This window comes from Anabrus simplex, chromosome 3, assembly GCF_040414725.1.
Source record: "Anabrus simplex isolate iqAnaSimp1 chromosome 3, ASM4041472v1, whole genome shotgun sequence".
In the NCBI taxonomy this organism is placed as follows: Eukaryota; Metazoa; Arthropoda; class Insecta; order Orthoptera; family Tettigoniidae; genus Anabrus; species Anabrus simplex.
The window spans coordinates 400,960,604-400,977,323 of NC_090267.1; the positions used below are offsets into that span (position 1 = coordinate 400,960,604).

At 38.0% G+C, this 16,720-nt stretch overlaps 1 protein-coding gene across 7 annotated transcripts in view; it reads left to right on the top strand.

Moving 5' to 3' along the window:
• The window catches only part of KaiR1D (Kainate-type ionotropic glutamate receptor subunit 1D), a 1,117,017-nt gene that overhangs the window by 917,626 nt on the left and 182,671 nt on the right, over positions 1-16,720 (top strand). For all 7 annotated transcript variants that reach the window (XM_067143360.2, XM_067143363.2, XM_067143364.2 and 4 more), the window contains exons 9-10: positions 2,632-2,784; positions 7,432-7,650. In XM_067143360.2, coding sequence (XP_066999461.2) covers positions 2,632-2,784; positions 7,432-7,650 — 372 coding nt within the window. The remainder of the gene's footprint in view (positions 1-2,631; positions 2,785-7,431; positions 7,651-16,720) is intronic.

Below are 16,720 nucleotides of genomic sequence, written 5' to 3' on the forward strand. Positions count from 1 at the left end.
GCTCCCCACCACAAATTGTTTTGAAAATAAAATACAGCCCGTGTTACTCACTGACAATGTAGCTTTCTATAGGTGAAGAAATTTTTAAAATCAGTTCACTAGTTTTTGAGTCTATCCATTACAAACAAACATACAAACTTTTCCTCTTTATAATATTAGTATAGATATCATATATGTTTGTGGTTTACAGGGAATATCTGTATTTTTGTTTCATGTGGTGATAAAATAATAATAATAATAAAAATAATAATAATAATCGTATGGCCTCAGCTACCGTGTGCAGACATTTCAATTTGACGCCATCTGGCTGTCTGCTCGTCAATTTCAACGTTCTGTTTTACTCTAGGTCCGTTAGATGGCAGACAGAGTAAACCGGATCTCTCTTGGGCGTCTATGGCTGAGATTTACTTAATTTTGTCGGGTAAATACCAAATGTATCACCAGAGATCTTTTACATGCCGACATCGTATGACATGGAGTGTCGAATGGACTTTTTTCCACCCTTCAAATATCCGTACCTCTGCCGGGTTTGAACCCGCTATCTTGGGATCCGGAGGCCGACACTCTACCACGGATCCACAGAGGCAGCTATGTGGTGATAGTGTTCAAGTGTTATTTCCATAATCTATGATCTATTTTTGTTGTTTTTTAGGGTGTATATTGGATTAACTTTATTGCCGTAAGTTCTTCCATGTTAGATTCTATATAATGGGTCCATAAATTAATCTGCTAAGAATACATTCTTGTTTTTGAGATATTGCCCTAACTGTCACCATATTGAATTTCTTCGACTGATACTATGGAAACCAGTATTCACGAGTAGATTTGCACTCCACTAGTTCTTTGCCATGCCCTACTTATGGGAGCCATTTGTCGAATGGGAAATCTATATCTCTTGCCCTATCAGGGTTGTCGTTGCTGCACATCTGTAGGTGTAACTTTAAATTGCCCTACACATGACCCCTGGATGGTGCCAAGGTAGTAACTATATTGGCTGCTGAACCTCCTTCATGGATATCCCAGCAATCAGAGGATACTGCAATATGAGAAAAATGACAAGAACTATATTTATACATTCTACTAATTTGTACATATTTGTACTATTGTAACAGTGTATCCTCTTGCCATATGAAATAAAATAAATAATCCAATGACATCTGTTGTATACAAGATAAGGTATACTGGAACACAACATAAATTTATTGCTTCAATATGACTTTATACAATATATACATGAATTTAACTTAAACTTTTCTTGAAGCTGAGTAAATTCACAAGTAATTAATCTTGATAGTAGACTAAGAGTCTGTAGAAATGTACACTTTATAAACATTAACTTTATGTACACTCAGAGCTATCTTGATGAGATAGTTTGTAAAAAGGTAGAGTCCATGATAGTCGAAAACTATCGGTTTTATAAGCGTAACTTGCCATGAAAGTTCCTACTAACATAATGCAGTTATTTCTATTGGCTTGTCATGAAATGACATGAATATTCACAATTAGAGAATCTACTGTAGGTGTCGGAGCCTGAGTGAGGACTGAGGATGCGTAGAATACAGGCATCGGGGCTCGACGTGGCTGCAGGAACGGGAACTGAGGCAGTGGCCCGAGGTGAAACCTCATACAACCAGAATTCAGTCCACCTGGCTGAGACACATGTTTAAGAGGGATAACCTCTGTGTTCGACGTTCAGTGTAATCTGGTGCTGGACACTGAGGGGGCGGGGTGGCTGCCAGGTGCTCCTTTTATAATGCAGACTGATGTCACAAGCAAGCGCACTGGAATCGTCTCGTAGAATCTCGCATAATCCAAGCTGCGGCGTGCACGGTGCTGGCTGGCGCAGAGCTAGGAGTGCGAAGGACACACAACAACATCCATTACTAGAATAAACAGAAATGGACTTAATGCTGAATCCTAGCAACAACCTATCTTGACTTCAAAGGCACTGGTGTTTCCAGCACATAAGCCCACTGATATTAAAGTGTCTTTATACATATATTTTATCATACTGACTATCTTTACCTAAACTCAGTTCTTTCTTAGAGACCGGAATACCAGGTCTGTTTGACTTTGTGTCATTAGCCTTTTTCAAATCTAAGAAAGAATATGTATTACACTCTCCTTTCATAAAATAATGTATAGGCTGCACCATGTGAACTATCATAGGCCTAATATTGAGACATCTTGGGAAACTGAGGACATTCATACCCATTTGCTTTTTGTAGCATCATTCAACTTCCTTCAAATATTGTATGAGATATAACCTGCTGATAGTCTTAGATACTAATAAAATACAGACCAATACAACAGATTAAAACTGGACAAAGCTCATGTGTAAGTTGACATTTAATCTCCTGATATCTGAAGATATGGATCTATAAGGCTGTATATTTTTGTTCTTTATGTGTACATATAAAGGAAATAATCATCACTGTAGTGTTATATTTTGTACTGCTGCTATACCATACCTGATCTGAAAGTTTCAGCATAAGTAAAATTAAAGATAAACAGAGAATTGTATAACATTTTCAGCACCAGTATTTATATTTTGCTTATGCAATGCTTGTTTAATCAATAATTGTACGTTTATGCCTTTAAAATAAAAATTCTGCATTCTGATTTTTGCAGACAGAAACAGCTTTGATGTATGATGCAGTACACCTTTTCGCCAAAGCCCTCCATGACCTAGATAGTAGTCAACGGATTGACATCAAACCTCTAAGCTGTGATGCAGTAGATACTTGGCCTCATGGCTACAGTCTCATCAATTACATGAAGATTGTAAGTATATTTCTTAATTATTTTTATCTTATGTTAATAGACATAATTTCCTTAATAACCCGAATGGAGGATGGAACAAAATATTCATGGAACCTGCTGAAAAGTTTTGGTTTGGAGGCTTGGAAAACTAGTCAATGTAAAGACAACAATAATCACTGTAGTGTTTTATTTTGCCTGTTACGACGGAAGGTAGTTTGGTTTATATCTGACCAATTATCAAGGTTACCCATCTTACGAGGTACTTCCCCTCCATCACCAGTCCTGTTCTGCTTGACCCCCCAGCACTGTACACATACCGGTAAATGTTTTCCAAGGAAGTAAACTGTGGCAGAGCAAAGATATGGGAATTCCGTCCCATTTCTCCCTGCAAGCTTTTCATAGACCGTCCAGGGTGCATGGACAGTGATATTGGAGACGTCCTTTCAACAGTCGAAATGCACATAAATCCATTGGACTGGTATCAGGGCTTTTACAGGAATGTCTTGTAACGGAATTACACAAATTCCTAATTATCATTCTGATAAAAACCAGAGGTGTTCTGATGGTATTGTCCATACAGATCCGCACCTGGTTTGAGCCTACTCCATACAATTGTGGGATGTCTTTCAGATAGATAGGTGTCATAACAGATTACTGGAAGTAGTTTGCATACATTCCCAAGTTTTCTTTCAACCTTGCACACCATCAATTTACCCACATAACTTAATCCTGTGACAACCATAAACTCATGTGGGAAACTGTCCTCACAGTGTTGAACAAAATTGCTGCACCCCTGGCGTCGATGGCACAGTATATAATCAGCTGAATAAAACCTTGGATGAACACATGCTTCATCCATTCTGATGACTGTTTTCCATTTTGGCCCTGACAGGAAAAAGGGTGGGAACCTCCGTGGCTCAGACGGCAGCGCGTTGGCCTCTCACCGCTGGATACCGTGGTTCAAATCCCGGTCATTCAGAGTGAGATTTGTGCTGGACAAAGTGGAGGCGGGACAGGTTTTTCTCTGGGTACTCCAGTTTTCCCTGTCATCTTTCATTCCAGCAACACTCTCCATTATCATTTCATATCATTTATCAGTCATTAATATCACCTTGGGAGTGGCCGACCCCATTGCAATAATAGCCTATATCTGGTTCATTCATTACATTCCTGACCCGGTCAAAGACTGAAAAACAGGTTGTAGGTTTTCTTTTTTTTTTTTTTTCAGGAAAAGGGCATAACATACCCATCCCAATAACGATTGATTTTTGGCACCATTTCATGGCACTCACGGATGACATTTACAAAGTCAGATACAACACCATCATTCATCAATGATTTGCATTTACAGCTGTTGTCCAGGTGGCAGATTCCCTATCAGTTGTTTCCCTAGCCTTTTCTTAAAAGTTTTCAAAACTTCGGAAATTTATCGAACACTTCCCTTGACAAGTTATTCCAATCCCTTACTCCTCATAACATAAATGAATATTTGACCCAATTCATCCTCTTGAATTCCAAATTTATCTTCATGTTATTTGTATGATCTTTCCTACTTTGCAAGCTCCACTCAAGCTTAATCGTCTACTAATGTCATTCTACGCCACCCCTCCACTGACAGCTCAGAACACACCACTTAGTCGAGAAGTCTTCCCAAGTCTTCCCAGCCCAAAGCTTGCAACATTTTCATAACACTGCTCTTTTGTCGGACATCACCAAGAGCAAATCATGCTGCTTTCCTTTGGATCTATTCACTACAGCAAAGCCCTAGTTCCAACAGTCACTCATCAGACGGCAGCAGCATAACACAGTCAGTTGGATATAAACCAAACAACCTTCTGTATATAATATATGATTTGAAAATTTCATCATAAGCAAAATTAGAGATAAACAGTGAGATGTATAGCATTTTAAGCACCTGGGTTTATCTTTTGCTGATCCATTGCTTGTTTTATCAATAAATTGTACCATGCAACTATAAACTATCTTACAGAATAAAGTCACTCTGATACTTGTTTGTTCTTTTCCAATATTTACAGAATAAATGTTACTTTAAACAACAGCAAGTATTTCATTATTCTAATGTCAAGTAAAAATTAACAAATATCCCTGTTGAATAAAAAGTAAAATTCAATGAGAACTCTTCTTGAAATAATGTATTGCTTTTGGAATATTAAGGCAAGTAAAGATGCTTTAATATGAGTCTTTGCTTTTCTCTTGTTATTATCTTATGACCAGCAATTGAGTAAAATTTAAGATTTCAGTATAGGTAAGCAGAGCTATGCAACTGAGGTAAGAGAGAATTCTGATCCCAACACTAGAATTATGGATTTTTTTCTCATTTTTATACAGAAAATAGTGGCTTATCCATTCAGTCAGTTATTTTAACCCTTTATTCTCCTAATTTCCTTCAATTAGGTAATATAAAGTGTGCCAGCTCTTATGTAATTTAATTTTCTGTTGAGGTATTTGTAATAGTGCAGGATTGTTGACAATTATTTCTTGCATATCTGCTATTGTTATGAGATTTGTCCTGATGTGTATGTGTGTGTGTGTGTGTGTGTGTGTTCTTCTAAAACAAATACGTAGAACTGACAAGAAAATCTGTGAGCAACAAAGTATATTTCTTATTTTAATTAATAATTAATATTATTTGCTTTACGTCTCACTAACTACTTTTACAGTTTTTGGAGATGCCGAGGTGCCAGAATTTAGTCCTGCAGGAGTTCTTTTACGTGCCAGTAAATCTACCGACACGAAGCTGGCGTATTTGAGCACCTTCAAATACCATCGGACTGAGCCAAGATCAAACATGCCAAGTTGGGGTCAGAAAGCCAGCACCTCAACCGTCTGAGCCACTCAGCCCAACTATTTCTTATTTTACGCCTACATATTGCATTATGGAATTTTTCTGCTATTTTCCTCATTCTTTTTTTTTACTGTATAAAGGACATTTTTCTTCTTACAGAATGCTGAAGTATTTAGTAACTGACAAAGAAATTTGTAGTGGTGTTGAAGTTGCTTCACTATTATGATGATGGCAATGAAGCTAAGTGGGAACTTTTCGATTGATGGGGACATAGTTGAAGACAATGAAGACAATTCTAATTTCCAACTAGTCTCCTCTTCAGATGAAGGAACAGTTCCCAACAAGTGGGATGGCTATTATATAAATTCAGATGGGAAAGCAAATAGGAATAAACAGCATCTTAGCAAGAAGTGTTGTGCCAAGGAAATGAATACTATTTGACATCTTTGTGATGTGTGATCTACAGCAAAACTAACCAAGACCTCAAGAGAAGCCTCTTCTCTTTTAATCAAAGATCATATTATAGATACCTTGGTGATGCATACAGACATGTAAATTATGAAAGTCTGTGAATATTTTCAGAGAAGTCATGGTACTCAAGTGGCAGACAAGTGGAAATGAATGCATTTATAGCCCTCTTACTGTTTTACAGGACATACAGAGTCTCTCATCCTCATTTCCAGGATTTATGGGACCAAGATTGCCCTGAGATTTTTCCATGATTACTTTTTATGACAGTTTCTTATTTTGAGCCATAATCTCAATACTGACAAGAAAATTTTGGATAAAAAGGCTGCAGTTAGTGAAATTCTGACACTGTTAGGAGAATGTACATCCAAGCAGAATATATATATATATATATATATTTTTTTTTTTTTTGCTAGGGGCTTTACGTCGCACCGACACAGATAGGTCTTATGGCGACGATGGGATAGGAAAGGCCTAGGAGTTGGAAGGAAGCAGCCGTGGCCTTAATTAAGGTACAGCCCCAGCATTTGCCTGGTGTGAAAATGGGAAACCACGGAAAACCATTTTCAGGGCTGCCGATAGTGGGATTCGAACCTACTATCTCCCGGATGCAAGCTCACAGCCGCGCGCCTCTACGCGCACGGCCAACTCGCCCAGTGCAGAATATTTTACAGTTGATGTGAAATGTATTCCATTTCTAAGGCACTGCTGTTGTTTAAAAGATAAACATAAATGGGATGATTCCAGGAACATTTATGAAGAGCTTTGGTAAAGAAGTACTTATAGAGAACATTATTAGGAGAATGAGTAATCCTCATGTCATACCCCAGAGCCTTAGAGAGAGAATCAGGTTATTTCTAATGGACAAAGGCATTGAAGAATCACCTAAAGACTAGCATAGTAAAGAAACAAGAAAGGGCCTTGCACCTCAGAAAATTAAGAGTTGTCTTCTCTGCCCCAGCAAAAATGACAATGAGCACTTAACACCATGTATCACTTACAAAAAACATGTGAGCAAGATGCATGAAAAGTTATCTGTATAAAATATGGAAAATGAGCAAGGAAAATAGGATGTTAGGTTGCTCATATTTCCTCTTCTTCAGAAGAAACTGAAAACTTAGTTTTATTGTTCTGTACATTATGCAAATACACTTAAAACAAAATTAAGCTTAAATTAACAGTACTGTTTATGACTGTTTCATTTCCTTCACTTACAAGAATATATTAACCCATTGTTTCCTTTGTATTACACCATGAATACACATACCTTTTAATTTACAGCTGCGGATCCAAAAGACCTGGCATGAGTGTTTGTGTACCTTTGTGTCATGTGAGTACTTAAACGTTAACACCATTTGAAGTAAAATATAAAATGTATTGCTCTTATTTTCCAGGTGGAAATGAGGGGATTAACAGGAGTAATCAAGTTTGACAATCAGGGTTTCCGTAGCAATTTTTTACTGGACATTGTGGAACTAAACAAAGATGGACTCAAGAAAATTGGAGTCTGGAATTCTACAGAGGGAGTAAACTTCACACGAACCTATGGGGAAGTCTACACTCAAATCGTAGAGAGTCTCCAGAATAAAACCTTTGTTGTCACTACAATCCTTGTGAGTTTCCTCTTACACCATAATGACTTAATTATACATATAGCTGTTGTACCTGTCATTGATGAGACAGTCACTTATCACATGCATGATTACATTTTTTGTCAACTCCTCAAGTTGTTCACGAGATTCTGAGGCACGTAGGAGGGCATGAAACTGCCAGTGGCTTGTCATGATGTACTCGCTTCCTAGTTCTCTGTGGCCCTTTGCAGTTTCATCTTGTTTGCATTATTGCTGCTCTTGATTTCATCTCTTCCTTCATCTGGCTCCTTGACTAAATGGTTAGTGTGCTGGCCTTTGGTCCAGAGGGTTCCAGGTTTAATTCCCGGCCGGGTCAGGGATTTTAACCTTCATTGCTTAATTCTGATGGCTTGGAGACTGGGTGTGTGTACCGTCTTCATCATTACAATTTATCATAGGTAGGGCCCCATCCTCATAGACGCGTAGGTCACCTATACGGTGTCAACTCAAAAGACCTGTGCCAGGCCTCTTCAGAGGCCACATGCCATTATTATCTCTTCCTTCAAGTACAAAAGCCAAGTATCAGGTTAATGTTCAAGAAGTAGACTACTGACACATGAACAAAGCCTTTAAAAATTGCCAGGATGATTTCCACAGGAATGTTTTATTGGTCGTTTTGACTTAAACTTTCACATGGCAGGCACAGATATTTCCCTTATTTTTCATTTCAACAGTAATACTGTAGGTATACAACAAAAAATGATATTCTAAATAAATCATGCCATGAGCAATTTTCCTGTAAAACCAACCAAGAAGGAGATTATGCTTAACATCCCCTCTGAAGTTCCCCTCCTACTGAAGTTATTGAACAAATTACAGCTAAGATCCTACTTGCCCTTATCCAACTTAAATACCAAGTTTCACGAAAATCCACCAATCTGTTCTCCTGTAATGCTGAAACAGAGGGACAAACAGACAAACAAACAAGCAAAAATCAAGCTCAACCTGACATAGGGTATTGTTTGTACTATCCAGTATAAAAACCAAGCATCAGATTGATATTCAAAAAGTACCAGTATATATATCTGTATACCTATATACAGTACAATATAGGTAGATAACTGGAAAAGAATTAAATGTATAATCATTATGTTTCATAAGAGTTCCTAGGCTCAAGCCAGTTTAGTTAACAAATGAATTTATTGTAATACTTATATTGTAGCTTCGTCTATCCTTTCTTCATTCATTATGTCTGTTCATCTCAAAATTTTACAATTCTTGTAATTTCTTTCCTTTAATTATGAATATAAGTCATTAGTCAAAGACAACAATAGCCTGGCTTCTTGCCTGAATGGTCAGCATATTGGCCTTCTGTTCAGAGGATCGCAGGTTCGATTCCCGGGTGGGTCAGTAATTTTAACCTTGTCTGGTTTTAATTCCTCTAGCTCGAGAACTGGATGCTTGTGTTCATCACCATTCACATACAACACATTACACTACAAACCACCACAGAAACACGCATTAGAAAAACATTCTTCCACACAGGGTTGGCATCAGGAAAGGCAAACCACCGTAAAAATGGGCTAAATCCATATAAAGTGCCAATCCCAGCAATTGGAAAAATGCCAGGAAGAAGAAGTCAAAGACAACAATACTAATGATTATGATGTATTCTCTGGTTAAAATACTACCTCTGAAAATGCAGATGTATTCAGAACTATCAAAATTCCTCCGGTGGCTCATATGTGGCCCCAAAATTATCTCCTCTCTTACCCATTAAATTACATTGTACGCTATAAGCCAGTCTGCCATAGCAGAACATTTCTACAGTACAGACCATGAAATCCTCTTTGACCAGGCGAAGGTCATCACGCCTGTAAAAGACTTCTATGCTCGTCTTGTGAGGGAAGCCATAGAGATAGAGCTGCGCCCAAATAACATCAACAGGGAAGACGGCTTCAAGTTATCAAATACATGGAGACCTGTACTGCAGAAATACATGCATAACACCACCATGGCACAGCGGGACGCACTCAAACTGTTGACAGAGGGCGGTGCATCAGTAACTTCCCTCCCAACCACCACAGCACAGCGCTTCGATCCTTGAGTCCAGTTAGTGGGGGTAGGCCGTGGATAGTACGGGCATGACTTCCATGTTCCTTCAGATAATTTCTTTGCTCACTGTCGGAGGCAAAACTTCACATGCCCTGATGAAGGCCAATGCAATTTGGCTGAAAGCTTGGCTTTATTATTAATAAATATATATATAGTGGGTTTAATCCAGTTCGCTTATTTCTTTATTTCTTTATGTTAATACAATGAGCCACGAAAACTTACATTCATTAATGGACCATTATATTGGTATTATAAATTTACTCATTCAGGACAAATATTTTAAGTTCCCTATGGGAATCAACATCTATATCTTCATCCGCATATGCAAGGACTTTATGTTGTCTCCCTAATATGATGCCAGCAGATACAAGAGCTAATTTCCTGATAAGCTTCTCCAGTGTAATGTTGAATAGAAGAGGAGATAGTGCATCCCCTTGTCTCAGACCAGTTTTATTCTGGAAGGTACTTGATTTTCTGCCCTTGAGCAAAACACAGCTAACAGCTAACATTACCATCCATACACAGTTTGCACTTGTTAATTAATTTTATGGGAAAGCCAAACTCCATCATGATGATTCACGGCCCTTCTCTATGGACTGAACCATATGCCTTGAAGAAATCTATAAAGAGATAATAAACCGACTCCTTGCGTTCCCGTTCCCACACCTTATCATTCATCATCATCATCATCTGGGTATCCTTCCAGCGGGCTGGTAGAACTTTTGTGGACAATATGCCTCCATTGGTTCCTGTCATTGTAGAGTCCCTACCAGGCGAGTTGGCCGTGCGGTGAGCTTGCATCCAGGAGATAGTGGGTTCGAACCCCACTGTCGGCAGCCCTGAAGATGGTTTTCCATGGTTTCCCATTTTCACACCAGGCAAATGCTGGGGCTGTACCTTAATTAAGGCCATGGCCACTTCCTTCCCGCTCCTAGGCCTTTCCTATCCCATCATCACCATAAGACCTTTCTGTGTCAGTGCGACATAAAACAAGTAGCAAAATATATATAGAGAGAGAGAGTTCCTCTCCTTTCGCATCCTGCAGTGTTGTTCCTTTCTCAATAAGGTCTGCATTTATTTGGTCCAGCCACCTTCTTCTGGGACGTCCGACAGGTCTCCTTCCAGATACTGCCATTTCCAAGTATTGGATGGGGGTTCTAGTCTCTTCCATCCTTTGCACATGCCCAAACCATTTCAACCGTGCAATGCGTAGTCTTTCTTCCATTGTACAGGTCACTTGCATGTCATTTCTAATGCACTCATTTCTAATTCTGTCTCTTCTTGTTTTTTGCATAGCAGATCATAAAAATTTAATTTCACATGCTTGCAGTTTGCTGATGTCTCTTTTCAATAACACACATGTCTCCAATCCATATGCCATAACTGGCAAGAGGTAAGATTTGAACATTGTTTGTTTGGCTTTTATGGGAACTGCTTTGTCCCACACTAGATTTCATACCTGATAGAAGAACATGGAAACTTTTGTCACTCTCTTCTGGATTTCCAATTTAGCACTCCCCTGGTTCAATACAAACTGAAGCTTCCTACACCTTCAATTCTCTCTCCATGAAGTTTGAGGTCACATTCACTGGGTGTTCTACTCAGTTTCATTGCTGCTGTTTTCTTCTTACTCACAGTTAATTTATATTCCTTAAATTTGTTGACCCAGCAATCTAATTTCCTTTGGACTTCTTGCTCTGTTTCTCCCCAAATGGCAACATCATCTGCAAACACTAATGCATTCAAATCTCCAGGTTCTGCATCTTTAATTTCTTTAATGATTACCTCCATGAGTGCAAGGAAAAGTAGCAGTGTACAACTGCCTTGTTTCACAGTTTTCATATAGCAATTGGATCTTGCAAATTAGAGAACTTATACAGACATTCCCATATTTTGCTCCTTGGTACACTGTCATAGGCTTTTTCTGTATCTAGGAACACTACTATCAGGTCTTTCCCTTTTTCCCAATACTTTTCCATTAGTTGTCTAACGGCAAAAATTAGGTCTATTGTTCCTCTGTTGCCTCTGAAGCCGTGTTGTTCTTCTTCAAACTGATGTTCTATCCTTGTTCTTAATCTCTTCGCTATGATCTTTTCCAATATCTTGAGGCAGTGTGGTAGCAGGGTAATTCCTCTGTAGTTTGTACACTTTCTTCTGCTTCCTTTCTTGAATACTGGTATGATCAGTCCTTTTTTCCATTCATCTGGTAACTTATTTTTTCTCCAGCTTACTCCTAGTAATCGATGTGGCCACTGAAGGCCTTTTATGACTGCTGCTTTGATTATATCTGCAGATAATCCATCTACTCCTAGTGATTTTCCTCCTTTCATAAGCTTCAGGGCATTTTCTGTTTCTGACTTTTGGTCTTTCTTCTTCTCCATGTTTGATAGGTTCATTGTTTTTGTTCTTCTCTTCTTCATTGCCATTTGACAACTTGTCAAAATAGTTTCCCATTTCTTCTCTGATGTTTTCTGATGATTCCGGATCGGATTCCATCCTGTGTTTCAATTGCTTTAATATCCCTTTGTTTGATCTCCCACTCTTCAGTATTCCATACAATATCTTTTGATTCCCTTTTGAGCCCTCCTCTAGTTTTTGTGTGAACATCTCTTATCCTTCTCTTCCTTCACAATTCTCTTCAATTTCTTATCTATATATATTTGTTCGAGGTCAGCTATTTTTTGGTTATCTTGTGGTAAGACATCTTGCATTTGTTTTTGCTTCTCAACATCTTTATGTTTCTTTGCCATATTTTGGTCTTTAATAGCATCTCTTACTTTTTCACTCCACCAACTGGTCTCTTTCTTCTTTCTTCCTCCTCTTGTTTTGCCACATTGAAAGTGTTTTTTATTATCATGTTATATCTGACACAGAAATCTAGGACATTCTCACCTTCAGCTTTCCTTCCCCCATATCCAAAGGGCCCCATTACCTCTTCACAGCCTGTTCTATCTACTCCACCTTGGGCATTAAGATCCTCTATTATCAAAATATTATCCTCTTGTACATGGTCCTCCAATTTCTCAAGGAACTCTTGCTTTTCGTCATCATTACATCCTGTCTGCGGAGCATATACTTGGATTATTGTGAGACTGTTACTGCCAAGATTGACTCTGGCTTTGATCATTCTTTCATTTATATATGTGATATCTGTTATAGCTTCAATATATGTAGCTCAAATCCAACTCCATTCTTTGTTTCCTTCTTGTATAGCTTGTAATCTTCCCTCAGTTTCTTTGATTTCATCCCCTTCCATTTTGTCTCACTCATTCCTAATATATGAATCTTCCTCCTTTCCATCAGGTTGACTATCTCTTCACACTTGTTGGTCAGTGTAATTACAGTCAGGGTTCCTACTCTCAGTTTGGTTTCTTGGTAAAGTCTATTCTGGTTGTTATGTCTTTGATCAGTATATCTTCTTGCATTTTCAGGATAAGCATCAGCCTTGTTAGGATCATCATTAGTTCCTGAAGTGCCAGAAGTGCAGTCTTTTTCTGGTATGTTTGATCCAAGGCTTGTCTGTGCATTGACAGCAATCAAAAAGTTACTTCTTTCTGGCTTGCTGGGCCTAACATAAAGAAGGATTTTCTTCCAGGGTTTACTCCCTGAGCCTTTGAGGATCCCTCCTCATCCCACAAGGCAGTGGGTGCCATCTGTACTACCTCAGAGGATGGGTTGCCTCTTTCGCCAGCTCTGCCGTACCGAATCATCATCTCCGCCTTCGCTGCCGTTGAGGTCTTCACCCTAACTCTGGGCACGGGTTCCATGATATACCCTATGGGACTGGGTCCCTGTCTGAACTCAGCCATCCTATCACTCCAGCCTACTGGAGTGTGGGATGCTCAACCCCGCGACGTGTTCGCGTCAGGCAAGAATTACTCAAGTGGAGGACAGGGATTGTGGCCGTGTCTCCCTTGAGCCAGGTTAATGATTGTATATGATGCTACAACCAAAGGCACCTTATCATTTTTAGTCTTAATTGCAAATATGTTGTCTGTAGTGGACCTGTTACTGCAAAAACTGTTCTGATAGTCCCCAATAACATTTTGAGCAAATGGTTTTAAATCTGTAAAAGAATAAAAGACAAAATTTTGTAGGCTGTGTTTACAAGAGATATGCCACGATAATTTTGAAGTTCTTCCCTATCCCCTCCTTCATGAATTGGGACAATAAGTGATTCCTACCATACTTTTGGAATAACTTCATCATGCCATATCCTTAGAATGATCTTATATATGTATTTATGTAATCTTTCTCCACCATATTTAATAAGCTCAGCTGGAATGTTGTCACTACCTGAAGCTTTATAGTTTTTTAAACTATAATACTTTGTAATACCTCTTGATACGATGGCTCTGGTATTTGTTCTTCTGATGGGGAACTAGATGGTTTACCAATACAGGTTTCTGGATCATTACAATTCAGCAAGGAATCAGATTTAATAATTTGCCCTGATCAGCAATTAAATTTCCAGACTTATCTCTCATAGTACTCGATCTTGGTTGAATTCCTTTTTTAATTGTGTTGACAGTTCCATACAACTTGCAGATGTTCCTGTTTCTGTGGTCCGAATTAATTTACTACATTCTTTCTGCTTTTCTCTGTTTAGTTCCTCAACATCTACATTTTTATTATACTGCAGCCACTTGTTACCACCATATTGCCACTTCATTAACTGAATCTTGACATGCCTCATCGAACCATTTTTTTTTTTTTTTTTTTAGTAATGCCTTTTGGTATCCCTTTCATTGCTACTGTTGTCATGATTTGTTTCGCGTTATTCCACATTCGTTCACAAACTTCTTCATTTGTTTCATCAACATCTTCTGTAGGATCTTCTCCAGACTATCAAATCTGTTTGCAATTTCCCCATTATACTTTAATCTTTCATCCTCCTGCTACAGTTTCTCAGTGTCAACTTTGCATCTTTCCTCAGTTTGTGACTTACAAGAGGTTTTCAATTTAATTTTAACAGAAGCAATTATCATATTGTGACCAGATCCTATCTCAGCTCCACTGTAAACTCTGATATCAGTTATGGAGCTTCTATGCCTGTTACCAATTAGTACATGATCTTTCTGATTGGCAGTCTTACCGTCACATGAATACCATGTTTCCTTATGTATTTGTTCTGTGGGAAAGTGGTACTCCACACATTCATGTTTGTGGATGTAGCAAAATGTAAAATAAATAAATAAAATTATTATTAGTGTTCTAATGAGCAGTGATTATAATGATGATCAAAAGCAGCACCCTGATGGCACCTAATACCACGAAAGTCAGTTAATGTGCCCAAGATACTAGTCTTCTATATCATGCCGACTGACATCACGAGACTGAACTAATGCCGTTCCAAGCTAACACTTGGGAAAAATCCACTAAATTTGTCAGAATGAAACTCAAGGCCACTTTAACTGTAAGCAAAAGCTGACATGCTCTCCTAGATTTCTGCATTTATCAAAACAGTTCTAGTACAATTAAATGGCCTAATCATCCCTCAAACTACACATGCAAATACATTTTCCAACATACAGAACTCACCTATTGTTTATACAATAAATTAATTCTCCTATCCTTGAGAGCAGCAGACCATGTGCAAAACAATGTCTCTAGGAAAACATATCCCATATTGTTAACTGGATATACTATAATATCCTATCACACACCACATACGAATTACACGTGGTACGTTGTAATTATAACTGACTACAAGTAGTCTCTCAGGACACCTTCTGAACACACAATGTTCAATGGAACTGGCCAGCATTTGAGGCAAGAATAAGAACGAAATTTGTAGAAGCCTTCACCTAAGGAATTTTACCAGGCCTACTGGGAAGGGAACAGCACGTGGCTTGTGAACGTTCTCTCTTCACTTCCGTTCCATGTTCTTTCAAAGGCAACAAGCTTGAGGGAATATGACATCATGGTTGCCTTAGCAACAAGCTGTTAAGTGTAACTATAAGCGAGAAACGCTCATGGAGACCTGTTGTCCCTTCACATGCTCTATCTATGCACAGTAAGTCCAAGTATAGAGCAAGAGAGAGCAAGAGTACAATGAAACAAATAACTCCGCTTCTTTTTTTCCTGAAAAGCCAGACAACAGAACAGTGAATTGAGAGATTTTGTGATCATGTATGGAAGGAATGAGGATGAGCTTGCAAATGGAAAATTGAAATATATGCTGGAGAATACTACTAGTAATTTAATTTTTAGATTTTAAAGGAAGGTGAAGAGCCACTTCACTCCCTTCATCTGATGAGCCGCCCCTGGTTCATTCATGAGTAAAATATCAAATGGCCATAACTTACAATGAAATTGATGATGGCACAATATAGTGTACTTGAAATAGGCATGTCGATCCCATTCACATAAGCCACAACATACTTGCAATCATGATTGTAACTTGCACTAATTTGCTCTTTATAGAAAATGCAGCATTGATTTAATGATCTGTAAAAAAATTCGTAGTTCTATCATACAAGAAGTAGTCAATAATCAACAGCTATTCTCTCACTATATCAACTAATATCACCTACATAAAGGCTATAAGTAATAGAATAACCTCAGTCTCCTATGTCTTTCCCTTAAAGTCAATATTTCTTCTAAAAGCAATAAAGATTTTCCAGTAGCCATATAATTTTGTGTATTTTTAAAGTACAGAGAATTTGAGTGTAAGAAAAATGAATTTAAATGAAGAAATAGGCCAGAACATATTGTTAAATATTTTATATATTTTTCCTGTATAATTAACTCAGAATTAGATTCATTTTCCCTCCACTTTATTAAATAATTTTTTTTAACATTAATTGTTCCAATTGAAATCATAATGCTCCTCAACTTATATTTAGTCATTTATATTAATACAGTACATATGAATTGCAGCAAAAAAACTATTATACAGTTTATTCACATAAATAATTAACAACTGCCATCAAGAAATTCATAATAACTCTTCTGGGTCTAAAGTTCTCCTTTAAGCTCAATGTACTAGTAAACA